At 41.5% G+C, this 13152-nt stretch overlaps 1 protein-coding gene across 1 annotated transcript in view; it reads right to left on the bottom strand.

Annotated features, from left to right (window-relative positions):
• CLU (clusterin) overlaps window positions 1–11681 on the bottom strand; it is a 32011-nt gene extending 20330 nt beyond the window's left edge. Inside the window, exons 1-2 of the mRNA XM_001380000.5 lie at window positions 11404–11681; window positions 1433–1561 (exon numbers count right to left, since the gene is read on the bottom strand). Of these exons, the coding sequence (XP_001380037.2) occupies window positions 1433–1520 (88 nt within the window). The 5' untranslated portion in view covers window positions 1521–1561; window positions 11404–11681. The remainder of the gene's footprint in view (window positions 1–1432; window positions 1562–11403) is intronic.
• Window positions 11682–13152: the final 1471 nt, after the last annotated feature.

The raw sequence follows: 13152 nt of genomic DNA, 5'->3' as shown, positions 1-13152 counted from the left end.
TCTTTATCTCTGTCCTGGAGAATATCCAAGCTTCTATCAAGATGCAGCTCAAAAGCCACCTTTCCCACATGAAGCCTTTCCTGAGCCCTCTCCCTAGCTGCTAGTGCCTCCTTCCACCCCAATAAAATTACTCTGTATTCACTTTGTATAGCTTTCTGGGAACCATGTTTATGGTTTTACCAAGTATAATGACATTAAAGAAGATACATCAGCAGCTGCTTTGCTGAGGGGCCATGAGCTCTTTCCATCCAACTTAGAGCTGAAACCTTCTCCAGGTGTTGTCTCCCCCACCAGAATGGGGACCCCTTCAAAGCGGAGTCTTTTTACTTTCTTATTTGTAAGGCCAACACTTTATTCATTCATTTATTCATTTGTTTTCTTTCCCAAAAGAAGGTAAGTTCCCTAGGAGCAGGAACAGTTTCTCATTTGTCTTGGTATCCTGCAGCACTTGACATAATGCCTTGAACCTTGTAGAACTTCATAAATGATGGCTGACTGTTGAGTGTTATGATTCTGTATCACAGTTATTTGCATATGTGTCTTCTTATCCTTCCCTCCTCCAATAGACAGTAAGTTTCATGAGGGCAAGAACCTGGTCTTATCTAACCTTTTCATCTTTCTGAGTGCCAGACACAAAATGGATATTAATAGTGCTCAATCCAATGAAAGGATATCTGAAAAGCACCCAGCATAGTACCGGGCACATAGTAGGAGCTTAATAAAAGTTTGTCCACTTCTCTCGCCTTTCTTTCTCTTCCTAGGGATCTTTGGAAATTAATTTCCTCAGAGCACCATCCTCTGCCTGAGGGCTTTCCTAGTCTCACCAGAAGCCAATGCCTTTCTCCTCAAGGTTACTTTGTAGCTTTGGAGGGGGCTGGGGTATACATAGTTATCTCTTCCACATCTTGACTTGTCCCATCATAGTTTTGATATGTCACTGATTGACATAAGAAATTGAATGAGTTTTGGGGAGAGTTTTACAGAAGCCACCAGTGTTCTGCAAAGACCAGCAGATGATGCAGGAAAAGTTTAGAAATTCAGAAATGGATACTTAACCCAAATTTTACAATGAAGTACTGCAAACACCCCATAAAAGAACAAGAAAAAAAAATCAAACTTCTTCACTGGTATGAAGGGAGGGCCAAAAGACCTTTCAAAGATTTTCCAGATTGCAGGGGTGCGCTGCCATAACAGCCTCTGCCCCATGTGGAAAGGATAACTGCACTTATTTCTGTGAATGTTGCCTCTGTTATTAGAAGGTAAATTCTTTGAAGGCAGGGGCTATTTCACTTTGTGCCTGCAGCACCCGGCCCAGCGTTGGCACATAGTAAACATGTAATAAGTACTTGGTGATAGACTGACTGATACTAAAGAGCTAGTCCTTAAAATATTGTAAATTCTGTAGAGAAATATGGTAGCATTACTGACTTACCCAGGAGGTCATTGGGAGTAATCAGTGCCTGTCCCTTCTTCCAGCTTAGCGAAAGCCCAAGAAACAAAAGCAGCAACAGGGGCTTCATTTTGCTTCGGTTTCTGGTTCCAGAATCGTAAGGCAAGGAGGCTGCAAGAAATAAAAAAGAGGAGATGGGTCAAAGTAACCGTGGAGCCTGAGCTTGCAGGCGTCCATGGCTCTGCAGGCTGCCTTCCGGCATACTGGGAAAACAGCAGCTGCATATGACATTGGAATCCCAGTTTATAGGCTCAGAATGCAAGCAGATTCAGTATCCAAGTCAATCACTCCTTGACACTGGCTTCCAGTTACCCTGGTAATAAAATAAGGCAGAAATGTTGGTCATCCACAATGAAACCAGAAGAACAGTGAAGCCTACAGATGACCGATGGCTTATAAAGAAGGTAAAACATTATTCTTGGGCCAGCTAATGCAGTGATGGGGTCACATGTCTTTGAAGCCTTTCATGCTACCAACTGATGATTAGAATGTGAAATCTGCAGGTGACGAAGAAACTTTATTTAAACAGAACAAAACAAACAAAATCCCATTTAGCTATACAGATGATATGACTAGATCATCTTGAAATACTAGAAATTCTTTGTTTTTAATCATAACAATAGCTAGCATGTATATAATGCTTTTAGGGCATCTAGGTGGCACAGTAAGTAAATAAAGCACTGAGCTTGGAATCATGAAGACTCAACCCCATGAGTTCAAATCTAGTCTCAAACGCTTACTAGTTGTGTCACCCTGGGCAAGTCAGTTACCCTGTTTGTCTCAATTCCACCTATCAAATGAGGCAGAGAAGGAAATGGCAAATCACTCCACTATCTCTGCCAAGAAAACCCTAAATGGGGTCATGGAGAATTGGACACAACTGCAAAATGATTTGACAACCACATATAGTGCTTTTAAAGGTTGCAAAGTGCTTTATGTGTTATCTCATTTGATCTTCACATCAGCCTTGGGAGGTAGGTGCTATTATTACCTCCCATTTTACAGATGAGGACACTGAGGCACAGATAAATTAAGTGACTTGCCAAGGATCATACAGATAAGTATGAGGTCAGATTTCAACTTGTTCTAGTGCTCTCTCCATAATGTCACTTAGCTGCCTCACTTGATATTAGCAGAATTTAATATACTTAACTACATCTATTTAAAAATTCTTTGAGTTTTTGTGGTTATGATGGACTTTTTGAATGCAGTTTCAGTAGCGACCCTGTTTAAAATAGCAGATAAAGTCTAAAATGGAATGATAAAAGAGCATTTATGCCCTGGGATTATGGTCTCCAGTTGATCAAAATGGACTTGCATGTCCCATGTCTTTTCTGTCTCTTTTGATCCTTTCTTCTTCGTTCTCTCCTTCCTACAGTACCTCTACATGTCTACATTCTTGATACTCAGTATCAAATCTTGCCTATGGAGGGACCCAGCACCATGCCTTCAGTTCTCAGACCAAGCAATATACCATCTGTAAAGGGCTAGGTTCCTGCACCTACTGAGGTCCCCAAACATGAGGGAGGCATGGGGAGAGAGAAAAAAGAAGAAAAAATGAGGAAAGAGAGAGAGAGGGGAGGGGGAGAGAGGGGGAGAGAGAGAGAGAGAGAGAGAGAGAGAGAGAGAGAGAGAGAGAGAGAGAGAGAGAGAGAGAGAGAGAGAAAGCCTGGCATAGTTGGAATATAACAGAAAAAGCCCCTTCCTAGAAAAGTTTGGAGATCTGAAATGGTGATCCAACTCTGCCACTAAATGACCATGAGACCTTGGGCAAGTCACTTGGTTTTCCTTAGGCTCTATCTCCTCATCTGTAAGATAAAGAATTTGAAATAGATGGTTTCTAAGGTTCCTCCCAGTGCTAACATTTTGCATCTACTATCTTTACTAAGACTGAGAGGGAACAAGCAAATCCTGCAAGAAAGACAATTTCCTCTCTGGGTTCTTCAGCCACAACAAAACTCCAACTACCCAAGATTTTGATATAACCACCAGGCTGTTTTTGTTTTTGTTTTTTTTTTTAATGGGGCTCTTCCCTTCATTAGGTTCCCAGCCAATATAACCTGCCAACCAGGCTCCTGCCACAGAGTGACCATAGTCCTGGGGCCAGAAAACCTGGCCTTGGGCCTCACTCTTATGCAATAGATACTTTCCCAGAAGCTAAAGGAGCTGTTACACAATATCTGAAACCCTCTCCCCCAGCTGAAGGCCACCCATTTCCCATAACCCGTTCGGGGAGGTGGGGTCCCTTTTTCCTAGAATTGTCCATTGTCTATTGATCAAAAGGGAACAGGAGCATTCTAAGGACTGGGGGGAACAAGTGGGTAAAGGCAGATGATGGAGGGCCAGGCAGAGAAAGTTGGACAAGGGCAGATACCACTTCAAAGATTTTTTTCGGTTCAGCGGTCCCCTTCCGAACACTTACCAAAACATTAGTGAAAGGGCACATGAAAGAAATTATCCAGCTACTGAGTTGCCTGAATTATCTTTCCAGAACTGGATAGACAAGGATTGGAGAACAAACTGGGCTGGAGGGGCATGGCGCCAGTAATGCCCGTCTACTTAGTCTATGGTTAGGAACAGCCTGTGATTTTTTTTTTCAGATACCTCCCCTCTTATACACACTGTCCAAAATATTGTGCCAACCTGTTTAATGAGGCCTGAGGGTCCTCTGGGGAACAGAGACCACCTAAGATCAAGGATTCAAAACTGGAGAGGAATTATAGAGACCATCCACTCCAAATTCCTCAGAGGCAGCTAGTGGTTCAGTGAATTGAACCCTGGGCCAGAATCAGGAAGACCTGAATTTAAACACTTAACTAGTTATGTGACACTAGGCAAGTCACTTAGCTTCTGTCTACCTCAGTTTCCTCAATTTCAAAATGAGGATAATAATAATTAGCGCCAGTCTTCCTATAGTTGTTGTTGTGAGTATCAAAGAAGATAATATTTAGAACAGTACCTGGCATGTAGTAAGCATTTAATGTTCCTTCCATTCCATCTAATAGGGAAAAGTTTTAGAGTCTATGGAAGGAAAAGGTTTGACCAAGGTAATGTAGATAGTAAGAAACAGACAGGATTCAAACTCAGGCCCTCTGAATCAAAATCCAACATTTTTCTACTATACTTTCACTCTCCAGAGAAAGAGAAATGCAGCTTATATATGTGATATATAAATATATATATAATACAGTTTGTCTATAATATAGAGTAAAAATGATGGATTTTAGTCAGAGGATCTGTTAATAATTTTAAAAATAATAATAACAATTATATGGAACTGTATATTTATATAGTACTTTATAAAGCACTTAAAAGTACTTTATAAATATTATCTCAGCAAATATGTGACTGAAGCCATATTTGAATATTGGTCTCTCTGACTCCAGGCCCAGGGTTCCATCTAATCCTTAACTGCCTCAAACTCTGGCATTTTCTACTACGTGACCTTGGGCAAATCAAAACTTCTCTGGACCTGAGTCTCCTATGATTTTATGCACTCAATAGTGACTTTGATATACAATACTGGTCTTGGAGCCTGGCTTTCTTTAGGCTTGACTCAAATCCCACCTTCTGAAGATCTTTCCTAGTTCCTTAGCCACCCTTACTGCTTTCCCTCTGAGATTTCTTCCCTCTACTCTCTGTAGAGATCTCATAGATTCACAGTGTTTGCATGTTATCACCTTCATTCGAATGTAAATTCCTCAAGGTTGGGATTGTTTTTAGCTTTCTTGTATCCCAGGACATAGCATATTTTCAGTCATTTTTCACTCACAACTCTTCGGTCATCCCATTTGGGATTTTCTTGCCAAAGATGTTAGAGTAGTTTGCCATTTCCTTCTCTGGCTCCTTTTACAGATAAGGAAACTGAGGCAACAGGGTTAAGTGACTTGCTCAGGGTCCCACAGCTAGTAAGTGTCTGAAGATAAATTTAAACTCGGGTCTTCCTGACAACAAATCCAGCGGTCTATCTATTTAGCCACCCAGCTGCCCTGGCATATAGTAAGCATTTAATAAATGGTCCTTGATGTAAGAAGTCCTGGGTGCCTAAGAAAAAAGCACATCTACTTCCAAGTTTTACATAAAGTCTGACCATGGGAATGGGGATGAGTTGGAACTTGGCAGTGATGAACAGAGGTACAAATAAATGAGCATTACTCAGATCCTGTTCAAAAATAGCCTAGTCCATTTTGGGCTAGCCTATCAGTTACTTCCTCCCTTTGCAAAGCTCTGCCTAAACATAGTTTTATCTACCTGACCTTGCTCCATATCGATTCAATTTCCTCATCATCTTCTGGATTGTCTGATAGCTCTTGTGGGGTGAGAAATGGGTGCAGTGCCTCCCAGCTGCTCCTATTGGGTGATCTCCACTCCTCCCCTCCCTGCATTCTCCAGGTTCATCGATACAGTGCCGTGCCCCTGAGACCAGATGACTTGAAGTGACCTTGCAGGTATCCGGCTCTCTGTCAGGGCTGACATCACAAACTCAGACAGGCTCAGTGCCTTCAGAGAAGACTGTGAGAGGGCCCAGAGGGAATGGTAGGAAGGGGAAAGGAGGGGTTAGAAGGAAGAGAATTCTAAAAGGGATAGTGGCTTTTTTTTTTAACCTCCACCATGAAAGAATAATTCAACACTTAGAATCCAAGCACATACAAAGTTCAGAGGAAAGATGTAATTTGCCCTCCCTAAAAGTATCTGAATACTTAATCCACAGTATGAGGGGCCTTTCTCAAGGAGATATTAGAGGTTCAGAGAAAATAGCAAAGGTATGAAGGTAGAAGATAATGTATATTGTATGTATACGTATAAGAACAAAAAATTCAATCTGGCCACACTCACTGCAGAAAGACAGAGACAGAACAAGAGAGACAGACAGACAGACAGACAGACAGAGAGTAGGGCTTAATTTTATTTATTTAAACTCTTACCTTCTGCCTTGGAATCAATATTGAATATTGGATCCAAGGCAGAAAAGTGGTAAAAGCCAGGCAATTGGTGTTGTCACATAGCTAGTAAGTGTCTGAGACCAAATTTGAACCCAAGACTCCCATCTCCAGCCTTGGTTCTCTATCCCTTGAGCCACCTACCTACCCATCCTCACATTCCTTACTTTTTTTTTCATCCTTTGTTTTTGAAGAGGACCAGTGACATCATGGAGTAATGACTTGCTTGTGAGTTAGATTTAAGTGAGGCAGAGTTGCATGTAGGAGACATTTAACAAATGCTTGCTAAGTCTAAATCCTAATATCACAGGTACTCAGTAATAACCTCTGCCCTAAAAAGTAGGGATGAGGGGACCTATTCAGGGACTGATGGGGATAAGAAGTCATTCATCTTCTATACTTCCCACTTTTTCTAATTCTCCTGTTCTCTGGTTCTTCCATCTTAATTCCTCCATAACTCTATCAATATTTTTCAGTCTCATCTTGTCCACCCACTCCAACCTCACCCTCCCTCTGGAACTTTAAGTCTTGAGCCAATGGATATCACAAGAGATAGGTAAATAACTACTGCTATTGGGTGGAACCCTCAAAAGATCAGTCACTCAGTCTATTTAACTTTATTCAGCAAACATTTATTCTGTCTGTGAGACTGCTTTGTAATAATAATAATAAAAGATACAATAGAAATCATCCCTTCCCTCAATGAGACAGCTAGGTGGTAAGTATCCTCAGATATTTAGTAGCTATTTAAGTCACTAAACTTCTGTCTGCCTCAGTGACATTAACTATAAAACACAATAGCTCCTACCTCTGAGGAGATCAGAACAGCAAATGGTTAATTGTGGGAACTGAATGACCCACACTGACTCCATCTTGTGACTCAGTTCTGGAGCGAGCTCATTCTCTTTCTATTCAGTTATGGCTCTCGTCCAATTTCTGTCTTGTGATAAAACTTGATTCAATTGTAGGAATCAGGAGAAAACCTTATTGCATTGTTTGAACCAACCGCTGTGTGGCTGAGAAACTGGACCACTTATACCTGTTGTTTAGAGACCCTTAGCCAAGGACCTAGGTTATGTCGACCAGAAACTGAGCCAGATCCTAACATTTATGCAGGGAGTTTTCTCACAACTGTGAATCTCAAGCAACCCTTATGTCCTATCTGAAAACTGGCCCAGTATCGATCAATCAGTTATTGTTGCCCTCTTCCTTTGATTGTTCACAGACAGTTGGAGGGAATGGGACACCTCTTTTTCTGAAACTGGGGAATTGCACCTGTTTGCTCTCTCTCTCCCAACTTGGAAAGTCCCAGATCTTTCACCCAATTAAAAATCACTTAATGTTATATTGTTTCCATTTAATTAATTGATCTTATTTGATGAATTGTTTTTTAATATATGGTTGGTTGTCTCTCGAACCGAGGAAAAAAGTCTGCATTCCCCTGTATTCAGGATCCAGCCCTAAGCTGAGGAAGGGGCCTGGTCCCAATTTGTTAGGTAATTGCCATGCATTGCTTTATAAATGGAAAAGCTCAGAAACTCAAACCTTTGTTTCCCCAGTCATTTCATCTTTCACTGAACCTCCCAGGGTTGTTGTAAGGATGAAAGGAGATGCTATTTGTGGAGTGTTAAGCACAGTACTTGTCACATAGTAAACAATACATACTTCTTTCTTTGTCTCCCTCCCTTCCTCCCTCCCTTCCTCCCTTCCTTCCTTCCTTCCTTCCTTACTTCCTTCCTTCCTGATGAAGTTTCTCATTGTTTCTGTCATCTCTACTATCAGTCAGATTATTAGCTCTAATCACTCTTATCCTTAGAGAGCCATCCAAATATCTTATAGAATAGTGTCATGGAAACTACAGAAAGGTAAGAGGCAATTGACTTATGCTCTGGTCCCAATTCATCACTAACAAACTATTTGACTTTGGGAAGATGCTTTGCTTCCTCAAACCTCCATTTCCTTCTCTGTAAAATGAGGACATTTGGTGATCTCTAAGGTCCTTTCAAGTTCCAGCATTCTATCTGATCATGTAACTGGAGAAAGGAAGGCTGAGGTAGCTCTGACTCATCAGGAAGAAAACAGCTGAATGTAAAAGGCAAAGAAAACAAATGAAACAATTATATAACTCCTACTATGTGCCAGGCTTTGTGACAAACATTTTACAAAAATTATCTCTTTCAATCTTCACAACAACCTGGCAAGGTAGTTACTATTATTATCTCTATTTGACAATAGAGGAAACTGAGGCATGTAGAAGTTATATGACTTGCCCAGATCATATAGCTGGATTTGAATTCAAATCTTCTTGACTCCAGGTCCAGCACTACATCCACTGAGTCACCTAGCTATCTAAGGGAGGAAGGGAGAGAAGAAGGGAGGATCATGGATAAAGAAGTAGCCATAGAGTTAAGAAGAGTAGGGTTCACTTGTGTGACCAAGATAAGTCACTTAACCTCTTTGGGTCTCAGTTTCTTCATCTATAAAATGGGGGGAAATGATAGCGCCTATTTCCAAGGTAGTTGTGAGAATCAAAAAAGATATGTACAGATATGTGTGTATAATTATTTGCAAATTTTAAAGCAAATGTTAGCCAATTTTATCTTTAAATCTTACAATAAGCTACACTGTTACATTATTCATAAAGCCCAAAGGACTTCATAGGAAAAGATAGGCAGCTGGAGTAGACTTTACCAGTCATGCCTATGAGCTCTGACCAGCCTCCACGAATGGTATCCAAGGTGTTGATGGGCCCTTGGTCACTTAGAGCATTAAAAGTCACCTGGAAACTTTGTCTCTATACAGTTAATCCCCTGCCTCTAGAGACACCTGCTTTCCTTGGTCAATTGACCCATAATCATAATAGCTTCTGGATTTCAAAGTCTACTTTTGATTGCTTCCTACCTGTATAAAGTCAATTATTATAATGGGGCCTTGGTTTCTCCCTCCATAAAATGAGGGAGACACACTAGATGTCCTCTGAGATCCCTGCCAGTTCCAGTATTACTGTAGGAACCAGTGATGTTAAAAAGTCCTCACTCTTCTGGGTGATTTGGAAATTCTGATATACCAAAAAGATCCAGAGCCCAATTCTGACTTAGAGCTAGAATGTGCCTCTAAAGATGATCTGCTATAGCCTTTTCCCCTCATTTTGTGGGTGGGGAACTAGTCAAATGACTTGCCAAGGTCATACAGCTCATTAGTGGCATAGCCCAGGACTCCAATCTAAGGATTTAGACTCCAAATCATTTCTTGCTATCACCTAACTGATGTACTACTATCTGTTCTAAGCAGGCATTTTTCTGAAATGAAAGGACCCTGTAGGAAATCTTCCTTGTTCCATGACTCACAACCAAGGGAGAATGCTTAGCCTCAGTCAACCAAATCCAAGGACTTGTCCTTCCTTTCTGACAGCTCTCTTCCTCTTTCCAGTTCACCAGGTAGCTTGTAAGGGCTGTAAAGTCAAGACCCTGGATTTTACAATTACATTGTCTTTTCCTGTTTACCCCCTCTGCAGATCAAAGTGGCCTTGGCAGAAAGGCAGAAAATACTCCCAGGGGCTACTAGCACCCATTTCTATCAAGCTATATGGGGGCTCCAACTAGTTCCTGAAGACAAAGGATGAGATTTCTCTGTGATTTACTGAAGCTGGTGGAGGGCTGGGGAGAGGGAAGAAAGGAGGTGAGGAGGCTGAAAACCTTGATTGACCTATTTTTTATAAGCAGTAATGGGTTAACAACATCACAGGATCGTCAGTTTGAAAGTGGGTGACTTTAGCAGTCACCTAGTGGAAGTTCCTCCTTTTGCAGTTGAGGAAACAGGTTCAGAAAGGTTAAATGATTCACCTAAAGTAACACAGATGGAACACACCATAGCCAGCATTCAAACCCTCCAAGTTCAGAGTTCTTTCCACTGGTTTACTAGAAACTTAAAAGAAAGGATAACTATAGGGAAAGAGCTAGGAATAGACGAACCCAGCAAGCTCTTCATAAATTGTCCTTTCAACTCTCTTCCCAAAGGTTATTTCTTATTCATTCTTCATCATACGGTGAAAGAGGGAAGGAGAAAAGAAAGAATGAAAGTCATATATAATTGTTAGCTATTCACTAGACACCTGGGTACCCTTTATCTGAGTAGAGGAGGATCCAAAGACCATGCCAGAGTTCATAATAATAATAATAACAACAACAGCAATATGAAAGAATAATATAAGGATTGCAACTTGTACCAGGACCATTTCTTTCTAATCCATTGAAAAAGGTAAGAACAAAAAAACAATAATAACAACAGCAATATTAATAGTGGCTAAGATGGCACTTTCAGTTGTACAAAATATCTTACACATATTATTTTATTTTATTTCATTTAATTCTCCAACCACCCTGTGAGGTAGGTGCTGTTATTTATTACCCCTATTTTATGGGCAAGGAATCAAGGGCTGAGAGGGATTTTGAACCTACAAAAATGATCATGATAGAAGTAATAATAATATCTGGCATTTTTATCTCATGTTAGGGCTTACAAAACCCTTGACTTCCATGGTGAGCTCATCTGAGCCTCCCAAACCACCCTGTCAGGTAAGTATTACCTCACAGGTTCCATCTCCAATTCAAAACCTCACAGCCCACAGAGTCAGCAAATGTCAGAGAAAAAAATGACTTTAGAAATTATCTTGTCTGATGATCTTACCTCATTTTTACAGGTGGAGAAACTGAGGCCTGGGGAAGGGAAATGACTTGCTCAGGGTCTCATGCAGATGCATAAAGGCAATTAGTATTAGAACCCAAATTTCCCAATTTCTAGCTCAGGTTTTCTTCATTCTCTCAGAATGCAATCTGAGTCCACAGACACCCCTTGAGCACTGTCACAGACATCCTTTCCCTCCCATAAGAACCTGTGTCACCCCAGGTTTGGTAATGCTAGAAGCAGATGACTCCTAAGACAGGTGCATAGTTCCCCGTAAAGTCTGTAGGAGATCTCATTTGCCATTGAAAGGAATTTTACAAAGCATCTCACCCGGTCAGGAGGATGCTGGGAGGCCCAACTCTGCTCTGCTCCTCTCCTCTCCTCTCCTCTCCTCTCCACTCCTTTCTTCCTTGCGTCCTTGGTGATGTCTGATGGCTGGCGCTGTGGGCTGTATTTATAACCCTCTGCGCACGCACCCCTGCCTCTCTCACTCCCGTCTGCAAACCTAAATGAGTCATAGACAAAGAATGCCCTGGAACCGTTCAGGGAGCGTTCTGGAAGCTGGCAACTGGAGTCAGGGCAGGCTGCAGTGGGAGGAGTGGCAGCAGGGGGCACCTGTGCTCTGTGAATGAAGGAGGAGGGAAAAAGGACTGCAGTTTACTTGGGACTTGGGCTTCTGAACTGAAGGCAGGCAATAAAGGAAAGGAGGAAAGAGACAGACAGACAGACAGACGGACGGACAGACAGACAGACAGACAGACACACACACACACACACACACAGAGAGAGAGAGAGAGAGAGAGAGAGGCAAGAAGACAAGATTTAAGGGAGCAGGGATTGATGCAAAAGTTTGGAAAGTGACCACCTCCAGAAGGGATATGTCTTTTTTACAACAGAATATCCATTGTAGACCCCCAAAGTCTTTCATCCCAGATAGGACATTTTCCAAGAGCCTGTTAAGAAGGGGGCTTTGTTTTTCATTCTAGATACTGGAGGAAACTTTTGAAGATTTTTGAGTAAAGGATGACATGGTTAGGCCTATGTTTTAGAAATAATTAATTTGGTAGCTGTTTAGAAGAGAGTCTGGAAAGAAAAAAAACAGGAAAACTAATCAAATGGCTATTACAGTAGCCCAGGTAGTCAGGGCAAAAGGGGCGGGGCGGTAGGCTTAGGAGTGGAGAGAAGGGGATGCCTCCCCTGCCTCACCCCAGCACTGGAGCTCACTGAAATGCAGATTGAAAGAAATCTGAAATCCCCTAACTATATACCACCTCTCATGGCCTAATACACAATTCCCCAGGCTCAATCATTCTGTAAAAATGATTCTTCATGTTGAACATATCACCTATCATCCCATTTCAATGAGAAAAAGTCAGAATATAGTGGGGGGGGGGGACAGGGGAGGTCAGGGTGCTGTTCAGAATTGAGAGCTGGAGTGAGAGGAGCAGCTATGGGGCAGTGGAAAGAACACTGGGTTTGAAGTCATAGGGATTTAATATGAATCCCAGCTCTGTTTCCTTGAATGTAAAGGGGAGGAAATATTTATCTTACAAGGCTGATGTGAGAGTAATATATGTATAACATGTTACAAATTATGAATTCAGTGTCAGTTTTTATTATTTAGTTCAATCTTGGCAGCTAGGTGGCACAGTGGATAGAGGACCTGGTTTAGAGTCAATAAGATCTGAGTTCAAGTTCGGCTTCAAATACTTCCTAGCTGCCTGACTCTGGACAAGTCAATTAACAATGTTTACCTCAGTTTCCTCATCTGTCAAATGAACTGGAGAAGGAGAAGAAAAACCACTCCAGTATCTTTGCCAAGAAAACTCCAAGATGGGGTCATGAAGAATTGGACCCAAATGAAATGACCCAACAACAACAACCTTAGTAGAGAGCATGAGTGCCTAGAAATTCCAGGAAGTCCTTCTGACATTAGAAGCTAAACCGAGACCTTTAACATCAGGAAGAATATAGTCTAGAAGGCCAATAACTAGTAAGTGTGACCCAACACCAGAAAGGTGGCCTGAGAGAAAATCTAGAGAACTCTTCTGTAGGAACATCAATGAGCCTTATTGACCA

The sequence above is a fragment of the Monodelphis domestica genome, chromosome 1, assembly GCF_027887165.1.
Source record: "Monodelphis domestica isolate mMonDom1 chromosome 1, mMonDom1.pri, whole genome shotgun sequence".
In the NCBI taxonomy this organism is placed as follows: Eukaryota; Metazoa; Chordata; class Mammalia; order Didelphimorphia; family Didelphidae; genus Monodelphis; species Monodelphis domestica.
Note: the sequence above shows the minus strand (reverse complement) of the source record. Positions and strands in the feature narration are given on the sequence as shown.